At 39.3% G+C, this 23,503-nt stretch overlaps 1 protein-coding gene across 16 annotated transcripts in view; it reads left to right on the plus strand.

Annotated features, from left to right (window-relative positions):
• foxp2 (forkhead box P2) overlaps positions 1 to 23,503 on the plus strand; it is an 808,606-nt gene that overhangs the window by 612,768 nt on the left and 172,335 nt on the right. For 15 of the 16 annotated variants that reach the window (XM_072551474.1, XM_072551463.1, XM_072551467.1 and 12 more), the window contains one exon: positions 15,372 to 15,461. In XM_072551474.1, coding sequence (XP_072407575.1) covers positions 15,372 to 15,461 — 90 coding nt within the window. Of the gene's footprint in view, positions 1 to 15,139; positions 15,246 to 15,371; positions 15,462 to 23,503 lie in introns of those variants that run through there. The other variant, XM_072551476.1, reaches the window with a different exon arrangement.

A 23,503-nucleotide genomic window follows, 5' to 3' on the forward strand; every position in this document is an offset into this window, starting at 1 on the left:
GTTCCCTCATCCAAATCATTAATATATAATGCGAACAGCTGTGGCCCCAGCACCGAACCCTGCGGGACACCGCTCGTCACCGAGTGTTAGCCCTAATGCGTTTACTCGTGCTATTCTCTGCAGCTCACCTTATTGGTTATGCACCACACCTCTATAGCACCCCACTCATGCTATCCTGTGTTCAACAATGGATGCCACTGCTATGCGTCAAAGAGTGTGGTGCTGGAAAAACACAGCAGGTCAGGCAGCATCCGAGGAACAGGAGAGTCGACATTTTGGGCAAAAGCCCTTTGTCAGGATTCCTGATGAAGGGCCTATGCCACAACGTCAGTGAGGAATATCATTGGTTTTGTGCTTGTTGACACATCTGTTTTTCCTCATTTTCTCTCCATCTTCATAGCACCACAGTCACAGTGACAATAACTCTTGCTGTGGCTGAATATATTAATCAGAGTTTCAATGAACACATGTGAGGAATATCACAAACAAAACAGGCTCTTAATAATGTGAGCGGTCAGCATTTGAGCACACACAAATGACAGCTTAATACAATGCTCCATACAGTTGGACATGAGGTAAATGGACAAGGAAGGCCAATGGAATAGCTCGAGATGGATCTTTGACATAGGGAGCTTATTCTAATATATCCAGCACAAGCCTGCAAGTTTAGTCGAAGATTTGAAGTGCAGTTGGATTAATGAAACCTTGCACCGCCAACATCACTCTAGATAGGCAGCATTGCTTGTTATCAAATACTAACTGTTCAAGGTGAGAGATCATCAGTTTCATGTCCTTATGAAGCTTACTGACCCTTGAATGATTTTTTGCAAATGCCATTTTTAAAGCTGCCTGAGATTGATGCTTTGTAGTGATAACTATAATCAGCGTATAATGGCCAACAGCATGGCCAAGAATGTTTGTGTTCAAGATTTGTATCTCACATTGTTGGAAATTATAAACAGTGTACTGGGATTACAGATAGAACATAGAACGCTACAGCACAGTATAGACCCTTCAGTCCTCGATGTTGTGCCGAACTTTTATCCAACTCTAAGATCAAACTTACCTAGATACCCTTCATTGTACTATCTTCCATGTGCCAATCCAAGATTTGCTTAAATGTCCCTAATGTATCTTGACTCTACCTCCACTGCTGGCAGTGCATTCCATGCACCAACCACACTCTGTGTAAAGAACCGACCTCTAATATCTCCCCAAACCTTCCTCCAAGCAACTTAAAATTATGCCCTCTCGTAGCAGCCAAAGGACAGTAATCTCTTCCCTCGCTTCCTGTAAAAACCTTGGGTATAGCCTGTCTGGCCCAGGTGACTTATCTATCCTTATATTTTTCAAAGTTTTCAGCACAAGATGACTTCAGCATGTACTATGTAAATGTCTGATGAATGCAATTGCCCTTAAGGGCCTCAAGTAAAGCACACTTCACCCACTTTGTGTCTGGTCTCAGTCATTTACAGTTACAAGTTGCATGATTATCGAAGTCAATGCAGGTCATAGGCTCAGCTGGGTAATGAAGAAAAAGCCTGAATGTCTACGTTCCTTTCTTCATTGCAATTCCGGTTGGCCCCATTAGTGCTGACCTTGCATACATTCCCACACACCTCTTTCGTTTATGACTTCATCTTCCAACATTGTTTCCTGAGCCCAGTCCGACGGCTAAGTCACTGCCAACCATTGCATTGCATTATCCAACCATTTAAAGCAGGGTGGTTGTGATCATCAATGAGCCCACCCTCACCCCTTGCAGTAACCCCTGTCCTTGAGTGCAGTATCTACCACCACACCCCCTTAAATGTTGAGTTGCTGTCTTTCGCAAGTTATGATCCCCTCTGCATTCCAGAACACTGCCTTCAACCCTGTATTGACTTTATCAATCCCTACAATAGATTTTGTCAACATAGCAGTGGCCCCCATCAATGTTCATTGAGCTGACCCCCAGGACTGAGTACGACCCATCCTCTGATCAACTCTGATTATGGGCGGCACGGTGGCACAGTGGTTAGCACTGCTGCCTCACAGCGCCAGAGACCCGGGTTCAATTCCCGCCTCAGGCGACTGTCTGTGTGGAGTTTGCACGTTCTCCCCGTGTCTGCGTGGGTTTCCTCCAGGTGCTCCGGTTTCCTCCCACAGTCCAAAGATGTGCAGGGCAGGTGAATTGGTCATGCTAAATTGTCCGTAGTGTTAGGTAAGGGGTAGATGTAGGGGTATGGGTGGGTTGCGCTTCGGCGGGGCGGTGTGGACTTGTTGGGCCGAAGGGCCTGTTTCCACACTGTAAGTAATCTAATCTAATCTAATCTAATCTAATCAAAAAACTTGGACAGAAATCTGCAACTGCTGAGTGACTGGGACCCTGATTGATCCTTATGCAGTACCCCGACTGACCTCCCAGGAGTCCCTGCAGAACTGATTGTGGCTGACTCTCCAGACTGCAGTGATATAGAACCCCTCACCCTGACTGCACCAAGTGATTATCTGACCATGTCCAAGCCCCCGCACTGAGGTCAACTGCTGCCCTTGGCTTAATGTGCCAGTTGTCCATTTAGTATTGACTGAGGACTACTCTTCTCAGAGTTTGGGACATGGCCACTTGGTTGAAGCACAGGCAGAGGTTTTGCTGTGTAAAATGCTGGCACATGGTACAGGTGTGAGATTGATATAATGCAGCAACATGTCCACTATTTTCACTGATCAATGCTGACAATCATGACAAGCTGCTTGCCTTTGTATTGCACTAAGTAACAACTCATAACAGAAATACAGGGAACCTTTAAGTTTTGAATGAGCAAAGCGGAGATGCTATAAACATCCAATTAAGTGCAAAGTGAATGAGTGCTTAGAAAGCAAGTGAGGAGCTCCGAGATGTAGCCTGGCGGAATCCATAAGATAGTTGCTTGTCCCTGCATGCATAGTGTCCTGGCAACAGCTTTACAATGAAAGGTGCTGCTGTGTTCTGAAGTGGATGTCAAAGTGGAGAACTCGACAGTAAGTAGTTTGGGAATGTGCCATGGGATGCAGAGAGACTGATATGTGATGCCAACCTTCATGGATGGTGATTGTGTGGTAGTCACTTCCCATGGAACATGCCCTGAGATGTTGGTGACAGTTGTCAAAGATAAAGGTCTGGAGTGGAAAACAGGACTCAGCAATACCCACTCTGACTTTCATGTCTGGTATTGTCTAGTTTCCAATTGGCACTTGGGAAAACAGGAAATGCACATCAATGCGATGAGATTAGATACTAATAATAAGGTACACACATTGAACTCTTCCTGCTGACTAGTGAGATTCTCACCTTATCATTCAACATGTGGTTGAAAAATCAGACTGTTTCTCAATGTTAATAATCTCATTTCTGCTGACTTCACAAGCTTTTCCCAAGTGACTTGCCATTGCCCATGTTGTTCAGGGACTGTAAATATCCTGCCCATCATCCTGATTTGAACATAAGGGTCATTCCTTCACTGTCACTGGGTGAGGATCCTTCCTAACAGCACTTTGGATGTACCTACACCACATGGACTACAAATACTCAAGCAGGCAGTTCAGCATTACCTTGGTGGGAATGGACAATAAATGTCAGGCACATCCCAATATTTGATTGTTTTTTAAGTGATATCTTCTGTCTACATCTAGCCTATAATAACTGTTAGCTTTTCCATATTCTGAAATCATTTTACACTTCTAATGTTTTAAGGCAACTGTAGAAATATATATCACTGCATTTAGCTCTGATATCATGAAAAACAGCAACATAAAGGACTGATGGTTTAGCATGTTCTTGTTAGCGATGGTACTATTTCTGGTTGGTTGGCACATCTTTAGTTCATGAACAAAATATAAAAATAGAATGTGGTTTAGTGAGCTAGCAATATAGAATATAAACTTTATTACCAAATCACGTTACCCATCAGAGAGAAGTATCATTTTCAACAAGGGGTATCAACACAACACTGAGCTCCAATTTAAAACTCTATATCTGAGGAGAACAGGACTTGCATGTATTTAAAATAGGAATTGAATACTTTCCTACCACCTCACTCCTACCACACTCTTACTTTGGTCCCTCAATCCAGCCAGGAGTTTGGAGGCATATGAGTGATTCAAAAGTTGAGGTGGGATGATGACATTTAAATGCTGGCAGCATTCTAACCCAGTGTTGCATAAGCTGTTGATGTTAGCTGTTGTGTCAGGGAGAGCTACTGCATGTCGGATCCAGGAACAGAAGAGTCCCAGATGGGAAAAGTTTGAGTGTAACTTGACTTGATTGTAGAACATTACTGTAATAGCAGGGGACTTTGCCTTGGTGACCTGGCCTCTATCAACATCACAGAAGCAGGTTATCAGGTCTGTATCACATTTATTTTTGCAGGAGCTTGCTGTTCATGAGTTGGCTGCTATGTTTCCTTTATTACAACAGTGACTACACTTCAAAAGTGCTTGATTGGACATAACACACTTGATAGTCACTCGAAGTGTTATATAAATAATGTAAGTCATATTTTTATTTATTTCGCCAACGTGAGAATATTCACCAGTACTCATAGGATGTGAAAGAAGGTTCTAATTTAACATTCTGTGATCAATAAAAATGTTGGATGTTAATTTTTATAATGCATACCCAGACTGAAAGTGAGCACACAAAAAAAAGATCTATGCTCTTGTATGACCTATCACAGATACTGGGTAAATGAGTACTGGCACATCTGTCACCAACATAGTGTGTGCCCTGTTCTCAAGTATTGGTTGTTTTGCTGTTGTAGGTAACATTTTGCTCATTTAATTATATGTAAATTCCAAATATGCCTTGAGACATTCTTAAACTGTTCTGGACAACCTATGAATTGGCCTTTTTTTAATCAATGTGTGCTGTCGCTCACCTATTTAGCTTATTTCACTGCATGGCATGCGAGGATAACCAGGCGCCCTGATTTTTCTGGGACAGTCCTGATTTTTAATTAAATGTGCCAGTGCCTGAAAAAAATTGTAAAACTAGTAAAATGTCCAGCTTTTACATGTTCCATTTTTACCAGGTATAAACCAGACCTGAGGTGAGAAAATGTGTGAAATGCCCCCTTCTTGTAAATCCCCATTACATTGCATTGTGTTACATACAGTGAACCTGTATACTTCTCCAGCTCTTTTGACCTCTCCCACAGAGTTGTTGCTACCTTTTTGTCATCTGTAATTCCACTGCTGATGATTTATATTTCCTAATTGAACTGATTGGAGCTATCATTACTCACCTCTGAGCAGTTGGAACTTGAAGCTGGCCCTCCTGTTTCAGAGGTAGGAACACTGCCACTGCACCACAACAGGCATAATGTCTTACAAATGATCTACAAAATAGCACTGCCAGCTCTAGCTGGACATGTACTGGGAAATATCATCAAGTGACTTCTACCTGCTACTGCCCCTTCCTCAGATTTCTACCATTGGTCACCCAATATGTCAATCAACATGCAGCCCTACCTTCTCAGAGCACTTTACTCTGTCTCCCAGTTTTGACTGTTCTGTCTGCAAAGAATAGTGTTCCGTGTATCAATGTCTGTAGCTGTGAATCACTGTGAGCCGGTCTGACAAACTTTTTGAGTGTGTTTGGAGCTATACTCATTCAGGAAAAAAGGTAATTATGAGGGCATGAGAGAGGAACTGACTAAAATAGACTGGAAGCAGAGGCTAACCGGGAAGACACTAGAGCAAAAATGGCAGGAGTTTATAGGTATAATTGAGGACACTGTACAAAGGTTCATTCCCAAGAAAAGAAAGATTAACCGGGGAGGGATTAGACAACCTTGGCTGACAAAGGAAGTCAGGAAATGTATTAAAGAAAAAGAGAGATCCTATAAAGTGGCTAAGAACAGTGGGAAATCAGAAGATTGGGAAGGATACAAAAGTCAACAGAGGATAACAAAGAGTGTAATAAGAAATGAGAAGATCAAATATGAAGGTAAGCTAGCCAGTAATATTAGAAATAATAGTAAAAGTTTCTTTCAGTACATAAGAAATAAACGACAGGCAAAAGTAGACATTGGGCCACTTCAAACTGATGCAGGGAGCCTAGTGATGGGAGATAAGGAAATAGCAGGAGAACTTAACAAGTACTTTGCGTCAGTTTTCACAGTGGAAGACATGAGTAATATCCCAAAAATTAAATGGTGTCACGGAGCTGAGTTGAGTATGGTTGCCAGTACGAAAGAGATAGTGCTAGAAAAGTTAAAAAGTCTTAAAATTGATAAATCTCCTGGCCCCGATGGGATACACCCTAGAGTTCTGAGAGAGGTTGCTGAGGAAATAGCAGAGGCATTGGTTGAGATCTTTCAAGAGTCACTGGAGTCAGGAAAGGTCCCGGATGATTGGAAGATGGCTGTAGTAACCCCCTTGTTCAAGAAAGGATCAAGGCAAAAGATGGAAAATTATAGGCCAATCAGCTTAACCTCGGTTGTTGGTAAAATTCTAGAATCCATCATTAAGGAAAAGGTTTCTAAATTCTTGGAAGAGCAGAGTCTGATTAGAACAAGTCAACATGGATTTAGTAAAGGGAGGTCATGCCTGACAAACCTGTTGGAATTTTTTGAAGAGGTAACAAGTAGGTTAGACCAGGGAAACCCAGTGGATGTGGTCTATCTGGACTTTCAAAAGGCCTTTGATAAGGTGCCACACGGGAGGCTGCTGAGCAAGGTGAGGGCCCATGGTGTTCGAGGTGAGCTGCTGGGATGGATTGAGGATTGGCTATCTAACAGAAGGCAGAGAGTTGGGATAAAAGGTTCTTTTTCAGAATGGCAGCCGGTGACGAGCGGTGTCCCGCAGGGTTCAGTGCTGGGACCACAGCTGTTCGCATTATATATTAATGATTTGGATGAGGGAACCGCGGGCATTCTAGCGAAGTTTGCAGATGATACGAAGTTAGGTGGACAGGCAGGTAGTACTGAGGAAGTGGGGAGGCTACAGAAGGATCTAGACAGGTTGGGAGAGTGGTCCAGGAAATGGCTGATGGAATTTAACGTGAGCAAGTGCGAGGTCTTGCACTTTGGCAAAAAGAATAAAAGCATGGACTACTTTCTAAATGGTGAGAAACTTAATAAAGCCAAAGCACAAAGAGATCTGGGAGTGCTAGTTGAGGATTCTCTAAAGGTAAACATGCAGGTTGAGTCTGTGATTAAGAAAGCGAATACAATGTTGTCTCTTATCTCAAGAGGGTTGGAATATAAAAGCAGAGATGTACTACTAAGACTTTATAAAGCTCTGGTTAGGCCCCATTTGGAGTACTGTGTCCAGTTTTGGTCCCCACACCTCAGGAAGGACATACTGGCACTGGAACGTGTCCAGCGGAGATTCACACGGATGATCCCTGGAATGACAGGTCTAGCATATGAGGAACGGCTGAGGATACTGGGATTGTATTCGTTGGAGTTTAGAAGATTAAGGGGAGATCTAATAGAGATGTACAAAATAATACATGGCTTTGAAAAGGTGGATGCTAGAAAATTGTTTCTGTTAGGCGAGGAGACTAGGACCCGTGGACACAGCCTTAGAATTAGAGGGGGTAATTTCAGAACGGAAATGCGGAGACATTTCTTCAGCCAGAGAGTGGTGGGCCTGTGGAATTCATTGCCACAGAGTGCAGTGGAAGCCGGGACGCTAAATGTCTTCAAGGCCGAGATTGATAGGTTCTTGTTGTCTAGAGGAATGAATGGCTACGGGGAGAGTGCTGGCAAGTGGAGCTGAAATGCGCATCAGCCATGATTGAATGGCGGAGTGGACTCGATGGGCCGAATGGCCTTACTTCCACTCCTATGTCTTATGGTCTTATGGTCTAAAATGGACATTGTTTCATTACACTGTGTCTTGGTTGGTGTCTTGTACATGATGGACAAGGCTTTCGGGAGTCATGAGGTGAATTATTTGCTGCAGAATTTCTGACATCTGATCTGATCTTCCAGGTACAGTATTTATATTCAGTTCAAGTCCAGTTTAGTTTCTGGTCAATGCTAACTCCTGTGTCTTATTGATCCACACGATGAGTCATACAGGATTGAAACAGAGTCTTTGGTTCAACCAGTCCACGCTGACCATGTTTCTATACTAAACCAGTCCCACCTGCTTGTGTTTGACCCATATCCCTCCAAACCTTTCCTGTTCATATACTTATCCAAATACCTTTGAATTATTGTAACTGTGCCCACATCCACCTCCACTGGTAGTTCATTCCACACACTAACCACTCTTGTGTAAAAGCATTGCCCCTCCTGTCCTTTTTAAACCTTTCTGATTGGTGGCAGCCTAGTTCAGTGTGATAGAGTGCTGCAGGCCAGATGTCCATTGCTTCTTTGAATGGTACTTTAGTGAGCAGGCTAATAATGTCAAATGTGCATGTGGACGCTGTTTGGCTATTGATATGCAAATCTCTACAGTCTTTGGAAATGTGAAGGAATCCTTCACCATGTAACTGCAAAATGTGATCAAGAGTGGTCTTAGCAAGTCATGCGTCTATTTGATCAGTTTATGTTGTGCAGAGGCCATCATGGATAAGGTGAAGTACAAAGAGATATATTTTTGTCTCTCTCTTTGTAGGCAGAAAGAACATGCGCATCAAATCCCTACAGTGCAGAAGCAGGCTGTTCACCCACCACAGCCCTCTGAAGAGCATCCCAACCAAACACTTATGAAGTGTACCCAACTTACACATTTCTGGACACTATGAGCAATTTAGCATGGCCAATCTACATGGCTAATCTGCACAAATCTTAAATTGTAGGAAGAAACTGGAGCACCCAGAGGAAACCCAGGCAGACACAGGGAGAATGTGTAAACCCCACATAGTCACAGACTGGTGGAATCACACCCAGGTCCCTGGCCTGTGAGGTAGCATGCAAGCCACTGTGCTGCTCTCTATTTTAACCTAACAAAATAGGTGACAGCTATCTGCTGATTCTTTTTCAGATCATTTACAGTCAACCTGCCTAGTTTAAAATTTAAACCAAGGCTACCTGTTAATTGTCAGTCATAATTAGTTGGTTCATTCGCCATGGCAACATCTCAAATCAAAGTGCATGTTCCTGCAATCAGCATTTCTTTATCATTCAGAACAATGGTTGCTATCCCCTTGAACCAGTATTCTTGCAAATTGTGCAGATGGGTGAGAGACAAAAAGATGCAATAAAATGACATGGAGAGAAATGTGTCTTTTGTTTGCAATGCTCAAGTTTTGTCCTATTGAAATATATATCACTTGACTGTTTTGAAAATGGAATGTTTGCCTACAACTTGTTGCCCTAACAATCTTTTCAAAATGGTATTTTTCTATCTCTCGAACAGTCATTTCAAATAATAAGAATTTTGGGAGCTTAGTCTCTTCTAGAAGCATGTTGATTTGTTTATTCTCGATAAAGATTTAACCTATAAAAAAGTAAATGAGTTTAGAATATTAAGATAGTGTACAATGAAACTAAATTCACATATATTCATGTGTAGATTTTCAAAGGAAATTAATTGACTTGGCTCTTTTGAAAATAACTATACTTTAAAGTGTTTGTATGTATCTTTCTCTATTCATCTCTGAATATGTGTCCAGAAGTAACAAAACCTTGGAGATGAAGTTGCTCTCGCAGAATAAGTTTGCCAAGTCCTTCCCTACACTTTTCATGACAGACTTTATTTGACAAAAGCAATAAATCAGAGCAACATTCTGTATCAGCATGAGGATTTAATTTGATATGATTAAACCAATGTCTTACTCTAGTTCTAAAAGGTTAGCATGAATAAGTCTGAAGGATGCAAGAGCAATGTGAACCTAGTTTTCAGCATTTACAATTACCTGTGAATGTGTATACTGATTTGTATTTCTGTAACACTTTGGACTTCCTTCTTTCTTGATTTGTGAAATTGTGATTGTTTTTCTACAATGTGGGGAATATGTTATGAGTGAAGTTCACTTTCCAGTGATTGAAGCGACTAGGTGCTGCACTGCATGTAAGGAAAGGAAATTCTGCACATAGTGGAAACCCACATTTGACAGTTTGTGTCATAATACAAGTGTTTGTACAAGAATGTGGAATAAAAGGAACATTTCTGAAATTTAAAACAAATTTCTTACTAAAGATATCTTTGTACAAACTCTTATCAGTGGCAAGTTATTGTTTTCACAAATGTTTTAGAGCTTCAGGGATTTAGATCTAAACATATAACTCGTGATAGAACTGAGTTTTCACTTTCTCCACTAAAAGATAACACTGATGTTGACAAGCCATGCCTCTCAACAGAGTTAGAATGGCTACAGCAGATGTGCCAGTTGAACATCAGTGTAGCAAAGATATTGCTACAGGCAGATAGGGACCCAAAGTTCCTCTCATTTTAAAGCACTGGCAGGTACAGGTCTGACTACCATGCCAGATCACGCTCTGTAATATTTCTAGTTTGGAAAAAATATTCTGAAAGAAATAAATGTTGTTCCCTTTCTGTAGCCAGTCCTTCTGGACATTCCTTTTTTAGTTAACCCTTAATGTTTATGCTCATAGCAAAAACAAGGGGTATCTGTTGCATTCTGCTTCTATGTTTTTGAATAAAATGATAGACTATTTGCATAAACTTGTGACACAGGAAATAAATGCCATAGAGCTTCTTGATCCTCCTTCACTCAGTTTTGACCACTTAGTATTTTAAATATGATTATTTTGGTTATCATTAAATCTTGTTCTGGTTGCACGTATGTTGCATGCACATTTGCAAATTTCTAATTTATTATTAGTAATTAATTCTGTACATTTTGTGAAGTATTAATTTTGTGAAGCTTGAGTTGTAGTAGAGATTAAATCAAAGTCTTCCATATTTAGATATTAAGATTGAGGGTCTTAATCAGTGAGTAGAAAATTTTAAGAAGTCATGTTTGTTAATTTGTCTTTACACTACCAGGTGTAATTCCAAATGTTCAGGCTTCTTCTTCCTGGGACATTGATATTAATTTATCTCATTTAACTCATTCATATAAGAAATGATGATACATACACACAAATTTATCTGTCTCATTATAAAAGAGTGCTGACTTAAGGTAATTGAATTTGTTGATATTCTGGGGTAACAACAAGTAACGAGTCATTTTTTTATTTGTTTGCTGTGCAGTCCAGTTTTATTGGTCAAATTATTAGTGAATTCAAACAAAATGAAAGGTGGTAAGCATCAGCTTGCCTTGTGGTAAATTTTCTTTCAGACTGGCTATTTGGAAAGAGTACTTATCCTGTCAGTGTGCACTGGGGAGTGCCTGTGTAAACATTCGTGTTTCTCCCTGTTCCTCATAACAGTTTCTTGTATTGCATTTCTTCTGACCTTGCTATCTGAAACCAATTACAGGAGATCCATTCGGGCTGCATCTGTTTTCATAAGAAGCCTGGGCTGCAGTGTTTTTCTCAGAGATGAATATCAACATCAAATATGCTTCTGAGTGCCTCATTATTTATGTTTGAGAGAGGGAGAGATTTCGTAGCCTTCAGCTGAGCTCTCGAGAATGTGTCGTACTGTGCTGTTTATACATTGAAGATATTAATGGGTGTAGATGTCATTTTTCATTTTAACGTCTGAAATGTGACATGCTGATAGGTTAAACAGGCATATTTTTCAGTTATAGTCATAAGCGGCATCTTACTTGCAGAAAATTGTATTTACCATTTTTTCTCATAATTAAAAAAAATATTTTACTTATTACTCCTTTACTTTTTTCCAAGTGATGCTGCAGAAGTGGTAAGTAATAACTTTATTGAAAATAAAGAAGGTTGTTTAGCAATAGATATTTCACAACAGGAAAACAAAGTTTGTCAGACCTCAACTAAATTCTTATTTCGTAGTTAATACTTAAAACACATCTTGCCAATAAAATATGAAAATACAATAACATTTACATGTCAAATAATGTAAGCTATGTCTTGTCAGAAATTACTTTAAGATGAACTTTCAGTTGCAGCTTTGGAAAATGCACATAAGTCACGTAACATCTGCAAAAAAATGTGCTTAAATATTTAACACTGCATATTATAAAGCAAGATTAAAATGAATGATAGATTAGGTGTACAAATAGTCCTTGTGGCTCATGGTTGAATGATGTTATTAGAAGTATTCATTTTACACATTTCATTTTACTTCAAAGCACTTTCAAGCATCACAACTGTAACTGCCAAGTATCACTTGATTGCAATTAATATTGCTTCATGATGCACTCATTAGGTATTGCATGGTATTCAAATATTTGTGTTTTTACATTAACTACCTTCTTAATTAGCTTAATAATATTTTCCCATTGCCTGGTATGTAGCGGGTGTGAGTAGATTCAGATCGATTTCAAAAGAAATCGCAGTAGACCTAAGGACTTGATTGATGCTTCTTTAAATGTTGTATTGACAGTTAGCGTGACCACGTGTTTGTATATAATGTAAATAAAATGAAGTCTTATACTTCACTGCATCAAAAAAAATTGATTCATTCAACTGGACATCAGATTCAAATTTTAAACAAACATGCAATTAAAAATCGTGTAGGAGCTACTTAAACTTTGTCTGCTGGAATCATTTTAAACAGTCTGTGAAGTAATCGTACACAATAAAATTTATAAACACATGGTCTGTCTCAATGCAGTTACTTTCAGGATGCCAGTAGTAATATCAACGTTCACGTTCGCAGAATATTACTTAAATAACTTTGAAGAATAGAAAGGTTCTTTGTTGAGGATGCAATTTTGTGTTCCTATTTGCTGCTTCTGACAATTTTCCAAAGCTAATAATTTATTCAGAACCGCAGTTTATATTTCAAAGTTGGGTACCTCTTTGTTCATATCTCAAGTTGGCATCGTGAGCAAACACATTAGCAGGTGTCTTAGGCCTAAATATTGGATTTTGCTGCATTCAGTAAGCTGAGAATTATTGAGCCGCTAAATAAGTCTGTGACTATGTTTCCTTTCTGTGACTTGTTATTAATATATTTCAGTCTCTGTTGGTTGGAATTTCATTCAGTTTTATGGAGATTGTTAGATATCGAAAGAAAATGAAATACTGAAATATAAAATTCACCCCAGCTTTCAACCGTATTCTACTGATTGAATTGTTTAAAAAAATCTAAATGAACCTGGAAAACTCAAACATTAAAAAAAAGAAACAACTTGCAAGTTTGTTATTATCTGCAAAGAGGAACATCTGACTAATATTTTAGGTGTAATCCATAGTTAGAACCTTAACTTCGTCATTTCAGTCACTATTAAATTGCAGAGATTTCCAATGCTTTTTCTTGCAAGGCTTACAATTGTACCTTTATTCAATGGTACTTTAAGCCTTAAATTTTTAAAAGGCCGCACTAAGTGTTGTATCATAGAGCTAAAGTAAATGTTTCATATTATCTAAAATACATAAAATGGCATAATGTGAAATAGTCACAATGGTTTACCTTATTCCATAAAACTTAATCATCTTAAATCATATTGTTCTTCGTTGTGAAATATGCATGCAGTCACACATATGATGTATGGAACGTCTCAAAGTGTGGCCACCTTCCAATTCTCATCCTTTTAACTTTAAAAAATACTACTGAGAAGGACTATCAAATTGAATGATGTAACAAAATATACTAAATATTACTGAATATGATCTGTATGAAATTGAACTTTCCCCAGAATGTGCTGTTTGAAAAAAAAGTGATGCAACAGTAAAGTGATTGTTTTGCAAAAGTCTCCAAATGTTAGGAATATGCTTAGCAAATTGTTACCAGAGCTTTCTATGGCTAGACAAATCAATGTTGTTAGGAGATGGTGCTGCTGCACTCAGTTTGTTTACTTTGGTTTTGTGCGTCTGCCTGCCTTCTCAAAAAACTTGCTTGGAGCCAGACTGTAGCAGCCCTCTCTGTCTTTTCATAATTGATCAGGGGATGACTGGCTTCCCTGAGGGTTAAGACGTGGCAACTTTTTTGTTTGCTCAGCATCTCAATGCAGTAGTTCAAACATTGTTCACACCAGCTGGCAGTGTAATGCCATATGCACATCCTGTCAAAGCAACTGTTGTCATGGATACTAGAAAGTACTAGAAAACCAACCCCTTGATTCTAATCAAAAATGTGCTTTACCCCATCAGAGGTGAATCGGATGTTTTTTTGAAAGCAGATTGATCAAGTGAATCTTTGCTCTGTGCACCTAAATTTTTTATCACACATCATGTGCTAACGATTTTGTTTTTGATGACTCCATGGATCTCTACCGACCAAGACATTTTTCTGGAGTCTGTTACAAGGAGTTTTTGATGGGTAGTACCTGTTCGTTGCTTATATTATCAGTAGGTTGATTCTTATTAAAGCGACCAACTTAACATTAAACTTTCACTTTTTTTTGCATAATCATTTGGTGGTATCGCAACAATTTATACCTTTGAGTGCTGGCATCTTTTTGTGTTTGTGGCCAAATGTTTTTGCTAACATTTGTATAGTACTGCCAACAGCATCAAATAAATATATAATTTCCAGCTGTATTTTTTGCACACCTGGATACAGCCAGGAAAATTAAATCCTTGTGCTTTAGTGTGATCATTCTACTTATACTTATCTCTCAGAATACTTGTATTTAAAAGTGCATGTGGCATAAAAGGATATAAAATTCCATTTTATCTGAAAACATATACGTAATCGTTGATGACAAGCTCCAGTAAAATAATCAACTGTGTTTTAATTTGTTGCAACATCCCTTCTTTTTCATCATTAAAATGAGAACCCTAGTTTTTCATATTGTAAGCATTTTCCCTGCCTGCAATCTACAGTACAGGATCCGCGTTAATCCACTTCCAAGATATCTGATGTTGATTTGTCAATTTTAATTACAGCTTCCAGTAACATTTGAAGTCTTGCGCTTCTGCACCAAAATGATATTATGAATATGCAAATCTATGGTAATAAGAGGGGGAGGGGGTCATTTCTGTTGAACACACACACACAGTGGATGAATCCCTAGCGGAAATAAGTCTATTGATGCAGTTTACATCAGTTTGTAATGTACTATAAGATTTGCTCTTCCTGTAGTGTTCTGCAGAAACTCTTGACTGCATATGTTGCAGTTTCCTGGTCAGCTGCAGGTTTAAAAAAGAAACTTGTATCAAGAAATATTTGAATGTGTTCTAAAAGCATAGGGAAACTAACTGATGTAGTAATAACTGATGACTGTATCATGTGAAAATAAACATTGAAGGGAAAAGTACTGGCTGTTGTAGAAAAAGGTGGATTGAAACACAAAGTAGTTTCATCTTATGTTCATCCAAAATTACTGTGACATTATTCAGAAAATTGAGATCACAGCTTAAGGAAACAAACTTTATGAATAATAATGTTTTTTTGGCTTGCAGGCACTACAAGCAGCAAGACAGCTTCTTCTTCAGCAGCAAACCAGTGGTCTGAAATCTCCAAAGGGAAACGACAAACAGCGAACATTACAGGTCAGCAGGCTATTACTGATCTATTGTAACAGCAATAATTGAAAATCTTCAGAAACTTGAGTACTTTTTAAAAAGTGAATATTATCTTCCAGTGCGTGCACACAAATGGTAAAATAGGATTCATACAATTGGCCCTGCATATGATTTCTTCAAATAGATTATGATATATAGCATGATTTTTAAGACTCCATTTGTTTAAGTTACTACCATGCAGTACTTGAGGTAGAGAAAGGGTGCTTGCTAAATGATTTAACATTTGCATGCTACAATTGAATGATAAAACAACATTTTGTTGTCAAGCAATGATAACATGAATGACTAGCTCTAAATATCTTTGGTGCACAATATGCTTAATAAGTATATATAAGATGATAAATAAAAACAACTTCTGCCATTTACTACACATTCATTACCAGGCTGAGAGCAGACTTGCTACGTCTGGACTAATGCCCACTGATGATTACACCTGCTGTTGGAGTTTTGACCTCTAAAAGTGGGGTAGACAATCTTTGCTTACTCATCACTGCAGATCGTAGCAGTCCCTTCAATTGTTAAAATAAAATTAACCCTGGGATCAAGAGGAAGAACGCTGGGCGAATTACATATACAGGGCCCACACTAGGAAACTATCTTTGCAGGTTCTACAAAAGCATGTTTACAACGATTTACATTAAGTGTGGAAAACATTTCCATTTGTATTATTTAAAAGAGGAAATCATAAGTAATCTGATTATGTTGTTACATAGAGCTGTACATGGAATTGGTAGTGGTACATACTGCATTTCTTGATGCATGCTCAAGTTGAATCATTTTTCTGTTTACTTGTAAAGACAGGAACTTTAGTGACCCTGCAAAACACCAATCAAAACATTCCTTTGTGTTGTTTTGCATCAAGACAAGAACAGAAAGAAATGTTCACTATCTTGCCGAAATGTGGTCCATTCCCCTTATTATGACAATTCCTCAACTTGTTCTGTTTTAAATTATATCAGCAATTAGCATATTTTCAACCTTATTTTTAGGTTTAAATTGCAGTGTGAGTGTGTGCTCTCCTCTCAGCTAATTAGTGCTATCAAGGAACAGTAGGTTAGCTCATTAGTACCATGTGCATTTAATTAGAGAAGAGAAAATTGGAGTTAACTCATAGTTAATATTTTCACAGAGTGCTACAATGCCAACACCTTCATTTGGAGTCACACCCCTGCATAACTAATTACGATCTAGTGGCATATAGGATGTGTGTTTAGTGAGAACTCCAAACTGTTGACAGAATTGTTTAGTGAAATGAGTAGAATCATTTCTGCCACTAAAATTGCAGTATAAAGTATGTAATTTGCTCGATCACTGTTCTTGAATTAACATCACTTGTTAAGCATTAAGCAAAACTAGAGCTATACAAAAACAAAATAATTGCACTTTTCAAAATATAAAATAACTAATATAATTTGCTTCAAAAACATTGATTGATGGACCTTACCAAATAACTGGTGTCAAGAGTGTGGTGCTGGGAAAGCACAGCCTGTCAGGCAGCATTTGAGGAGCAGGAGAATCGACGTTGCTGGCATAAACCCTCCATCATTCCTGCACCACACTCTCGACTCTGGTCTCCAGTGTCTGCAGTCCTCATTTTCTCCCAAATAACTGTTGTGCCAGGATATTTGGGCAATTAGTCAGCTTATTTGGTTTAGTGCAAAGGCATTGTAATTGCAAATAAAACATCAGCTAGAGTTTCATGATGACGTGGTTCATTTATCCAATTATTACCCGAAGCATGCAGATCAAACTCTTCCTAGCTTTGCTGATTAGGAAATGCCTACACTGAGTTAGAAAAACTCAATGACTCACCAGTTGACATGTACATCTGACCTTCGGGGTCACAGGTTTAAAGGCGAATTATTTGAAGAGGAATTGATACAATCACCACCATCGATAGCAACAACTTGTTTTTATGTAGCACATTTAGCATTGCAAAGTGTTCCAAGGCACTTCACAGGAACATCAAAACGATATGTGACATCAAGCCATAAGAAGGAGATATTAAGGTACATGATGAAATGCTTGTTCAAACAGAGAGGTTTTGAAGATTGAGAGGCGGAGATGTTCAAAAAGGAGATTCCAGAGATTAATGTCTCAGCAAATTAAGTTAAAAATCACACAACACCAGGTTGTAGTCCAACAGGTTTAATTAGAAGCACACTAGCTTTTAAGCACCTGATGAAGGAGCGTGGCTCCGAAAGCTAGTGTGCTGCCAATTAAACCTGTTGGACTATAACCTGGTGTTGTGTGATTTTTAACTTTGTACACCCCAGTCCAACACTGGCATCTCCGAATCAGCAAATTTAGATATTGTTGCCAGTGATGGGTTGATTGAAATTGTAAATTAAAGGCCTGCTTCGGAGGAACACATGGGAGCTCAGGGGTGTAGGTTTTCATTTTGGAATGAATGGGTAGAGAGACAATGGAAAGATTAGAAAACAAGAATGAGAATTTTGTAACTCAAGTATTGCTTAAGCAGGAGCCATCGTTGGTCATTGAGGACAGTGTGAAGTATGAACAGGTGGCTAGCACATGGGCAGCACAGTATTGAATGTCTTCATATTTACAAGAGTGCCTTTGATTAGTCAAACAAATGAGTGTTTCAACAGCTAATGAGCTTAAATGGGGACAATATTAGGGAGGTGGAAATAAGCAGTTCTTGCAATAGTGTGTACTGTAGTTGGCACATTATATTGGGATCGAATACACCACAAAGGCTGTAAATAGTGTGATTCAGTTTTAGACATTATCCATTGAGAGAAATGGGGTTGATGGCTAACCAGCGGAATTTGTGATATGACCCAAAAACAATGGTTTCCATATTCTCAATATTTACTTGGAGGATATTTCCACACTGCCAGTACTTAATGTTGAGCAGAAACTTAGAACGTTTTTCAGAGCAATGGAGGTGTCAAGAATTGTGGTAATGAAATAGAGCTGGGCATCATCAGCATACATGTGGAAAATAGTGCTGTATGTTTTTGGATGTTGCTATGGTCATAAATAATAATACATATATCTGACAACAAAATTGAACTCCGTTATAAAGTGCTCATGATTGGACATCTTGTTAACAATCTGTTTTCGTACTTGCATGAAAATCATTATTCTTAAATTGGTACTTGCAGGTTCTAATGTGTTAAATTTCCAATTTATGGCTAAGTCCAATTTCCCAATTCCTGAGAAGGTCTAACCTTATCTTACGGGAAGAATATTCTATACCTGTGAAATATTTAGCACTTGTCTGTTAATTTCAGTTAACTGCTGAAATTATCCTGTCTCTCCATCAACTCTTGCTCCATTCTTTGTGAGTGGCAGAACTTCACAATAGATCTTGTTTCAAGTCTTAATATATTAAGGAAATCTCTCAGTAATTATAGTAAGGCAATTGTACAGTATAATTACATATTTGCTGTAGTCTGTAACTTAATTCTTCATGTGAACAGTAAAAGAAAAAGCAACCATCACTACCAAAGAATTTAAGCTAACACTTTGGAAATAGCTTTGAAACATTCCAGGAAACAAAAGAAATGTTTGTATATCTTGCCATGTGTGAGTCTACAATAATCTTAACTGCTTTTTCCAAGAAATGTTTTCCTATTAGGAATTTTAAACAGACAAGTTTCTTCTTAAGTTACTGCGAGATCTTTTCTGATTTGTACAGATGCAGTATTTTATATCCCAGGAAGAAGTTATCTGGACATCCTGCATTTTGAATACCCCACGACTCAAACTTTACAAGGAATTGTCAGTCATGCACAGTTAGAATCAATCCAATGATGTCATGTAAAATTACATTCTTCTTCCCCCCCCCCCCCCAGCCTGTAACCAGTAAAATGGACAACACTGTAGCAAAATAAGCTTGACACAGAAACTTGAACTGCATTCAGCTTTTTGAAACTGTTTAGTTATCCATGAACGGACTTAGAGGAATAGCCACTAAACCAGGACAGAAATACTTTTACCAGAGTCACAATGAGATCACGTAAACCTTGGTGTGAAAGCTTTGCAAACTTTCAGTTTGTAAAATGGGCCAATTTGATCTGTAGTTGTAGACTATCAATAGTGTTAGTAGGATCATATGAGTTATAGTTATTGTAGAATGTGTGAGTCTAATGACATATGCATGAACTTGCACTCTATCTTCAAAACATGCATTGTTATCTTTTTATTTAACCAGTTTATCAGTAACATATACTGTTCATTGTTTTGTACATATTTCATTTTTATCACTGAAAGACCAATTCCTCAAAAAGTGAAATTTGACAAATCATCAGTGAATTGTCTCTACATTTTAATTGCAAAAATCATTCTGTAGCACTTAAGATGAATGTATTTTACTGTTATACCTGAAGTCAAGATACATCTGACTTCTTCAAAGCACCCTTAGACTGTGATTTTCCATTTTGATGCTGGAGTATGGTATCAGGCATGACGGACGATGTCACATCCACCAATTCCGGTGTGAATTATGTCACTTGATCAGAAGCTTCATCCCTCATTATCATTGCAAGTGAGAGCTTGTATAAGTTACTCGTTGATTCACGTGATATGTAAGATGGAAGTTCTCACCACTGGCAATGAATCTAGTGGCACATTTAAAGGCCAGCCAATGCAAGCTGGAAATATTCCTACGTGGTGGTTGTCCCAGAGATGCTCTGAAGTTGAAGCTGGCTCCCAGACTCACTGACACAACTTTCCAGAAGCTGCTGGACAAGGTCACTGAGAGATGAGAAATCCTCTTCCCAGGTGACTCCACCAACATTTTAACATCTCAACATATGTCATCTCAACAGACACGTGCAGCTTGGGTTGATATTGCAGCACAGGTCAATGCAGTTGATCCATACCTAAGGACTAGGAAAACAGAGCAGAGACGACCAAGACAGGGGACTTGCCTCATATCCAGATCCTCAGTTCTGTTTGAGGAAAGCACCACTGAGCTGGCTGGGAAAGACCATGATCAATTCTGTGGTGTTGGTGGCACACCAACTGGCCAGAATTTAAGAGGCAGCACTGTGGACTGCTCTTCTCAGATGTGCATGAGCACGTTGTTCTGCATAAGCTAACACATATCTTTACCAGCTAGTTCTTCCTCTTCTGTAGCACTAGTGCATGCAGGACTTGACATCGCAAAAGAGGCCTTGGCCTGAGCCTCTCTCCACCAGAACCACGTTTGAGAAGGAGGATGATCTCAGAGGCCAAGATAGTAGTTAAAGTAGACACAAGGACAAGCTCAGTTCAGCACATCACTGACAAGTGAAGGAAGAAATGCCAGAGGACTCTGACACTCAATGCTAGCGGAAACCAGGCAACCTCTTTTAAATCTCTTCACCCAGATTCTTAGCTGTAAGGGAAATAGCCATTTCACATTGGCTGGTGAGACCTTTTAAAAATCCTCGAACATTACCAAGGAAGAATACGGGATGGTTCACATTTCAGTCAGGGCCATTGTAGAACAGACCATGGCTGTCATGAAGAGAAGGTTCTGATGCCTAGCCTGGTTAGGTGGTGTAATGCAGTATATTCTCACACAGTGTCCCACATCATAGTGCTATGCTGTGCTGTTTACCAAAGGGTGGATATTGTAGCAAAGGACTAAGAGGAAACCTCTGAAAAGGAAGATGAGGATGAGGATCTTGAGGTGGGCCACAATAACAGTCAACAAGATGAAAATATGTCAGTAGTTTGCAGTCAGAGTGGCTAGATAGAACCTCATGGCCACCTGTTTCCAGGATGATAGAACTGGGTTAAAAGTTTTCTTGTTGCTGTTATTTTATAATCCCAGTTGGTTTGAGTCCTGTACTTGCTACATGCTACATTCCTCGAGGATTGAATTTTATTTGTGTCTTTGATTTAGCTCAACATTAAAATGTCGATTTGTCCTTATAAATGTGGCTCTGATATCCCCATCTCTGAAAGAACTAAAATGTATATGAAAACATTTCCCTGGTAGCACTAAAGCAGCTGTGTTATAGTGAGCACTTTCAGTCCACTTAGATGCTTGTATTAGAATGGTCCTTGCACCAAAGACACATGAGTCACATCAGGGTGAATGCTACCAAGTAGTCCCACATCCCGTGACTACTTATTATATTCCTTTCATTCTCACTGTCCCTGCATATCTGTGATGAGCCCTGTCTGTACTCTTGTAATGCCTGAGCATCCTCACTGATAATGCTTCCAATAGTATGGACTGTGAAGTGTTAATCTGGTTCTTTCATTTGGATCTGCAAAGATGGTAAATTAACATGCAAGTAATCCATTCATGACTCATATCCTTAAGTGTGGCATCTTCCCTGGATATCCAGTGCAGAACTGCACTTTCTAGCTTTTTTTTGTCACAAAGAATTTGAACACTGAGTAATTGGAATCCTTTTCCATTCACAAAGACTGTTGATTCAAGATCAGATGCTCCCGAACGCTATGTGGATACAATTGATTACATCCTCCATCTGTAGCGAACCAGTAATGATTGAAAATCCTAACACAATTGTTGCTTCACTGGCATTGTTCAGGGAAAGTGAGTTGAATACGTAATGTTTTGCACATCGTGCTTTAATGACATCTCAGATGCACTTCTGAATTGACAACTATGAAATGCTTCAGGCATCCTCAGTCATTCCCTGAAACAATCCACAGGCAAAGAGATTGTGGGCAGCAATACACTCAGAGCTACCAGGATGGTATTACCACCCAGTCCTTATGACAACAAGTCTTCATCCAGCAACTGGCATAGATATGGCATGATGACTCATGATGTCCTGAGTCGTCTTCTGGAGTGGCACTCAGTCATTTGTAGATGTTTCATCTCAGTCTGCAGGTTCCATTCCACAAAAAAACTCTTCACCTCCCAGATTACTCATGTTCTGTTACTTTTCCTTATGGAAGCTATGTGGCCGCTGTTGATGGCTGCTGCTTCTGTTGGAGTAATCTCTGCTGGAGTTCTTTTTTTGTATTAGTAAGAACACAACAAAAGCTGCTAGATTGACCTTTGCCTCACTTCCTCAATTTTTAGCAGAATTGTGAAAACAATGAAAGAAAGTACACCACCTTGGTTAGGTCATATTTCACTCCTGCAAACTTGCCCATTGAGCTGGAGGAATACGGACGGCACAGTGGCACAGTGGTTAGCACTGCTGCCTCACAGCGCCAGAGACCCGGGTTCAATTCCTGCCTCAGGCGACTGACTGTGTGGAGTTTGCACGTTCTCCCCGTGTCTGCATGGGTTTCCTCAGGGTGCTCCGGTTTTCTCCCACAGTCCAAATATGTGCAGGTCAGGTGAACTGGCCATTCTAAATTGCCTGTAGTGTTAGGTAAGGGGTAGATGTAGGGGTATGGGTGGGTTGAGCTTCGGCGGGTCGGTGTGGACTTGTTGGGCCGAAGGGCCTGTTTCCACATTGTAAGTCTAATCTAATACCTTTACAGGGGGTCGTGACACATCTGCTTGTTGGTTGAAAACACAGGAGCTTTGCAGGGACTTGAGAGACATGGTAATACTTAGCTTAAAGCACGTCAATATCCCTTCCACTGCACATTGGTCATCCGATTCTCATGTAAGGTTGCCCAATACGACCTTGACATGAGACAGATCCCAGATAGCCCTGTCAACCCAACTAGCAGAGTCATGTCCTAGTAATCTTTGTCTTCTATATGAAGCTACAATCTCACAGCTTGCAAGATGCCAATCAAGTCACGAAATGGCCTCGCTGAGTCCTTCATGAGGTGAGGTCAGAATTGAATAGTATGAGCAAAATGAAATAATTTTTGATTAACCTATTTGGACACGTTATGCCACACATCTGTGGAAGATAGGACATGATTCTGGATTTTCTGCTTCAGAGGTACTGACATAAGCAATACTCAGCAAAACTTTTCTTGATGTTCTGAGGAAGGCCTTTTAAGCCACTTAAAGGCAAATTAAACCAAATTAAACTATACCAGCCCCTTAAAGGAGTACTGTAACTAAAAGTTAGAATTAATAAACTTGAAGTTAAAATGTCTAT

Source organism: Chiloscyllium punctatum, chromosome 32, assembly GCF_047496795.1.
Source record: "Chiloscyllium punctatum isolate Juve2018m chromosome 32, sChiPun1.3, whole genome shotgun sequence".
NCBI classification, from domain to species: Eukaryota; Metazoa; Chordata; class Chondrichthyes; order Orectolobiformes; family Hemiscylliidae; genus Chiloscyllium; species Chiloscyllium punctatum.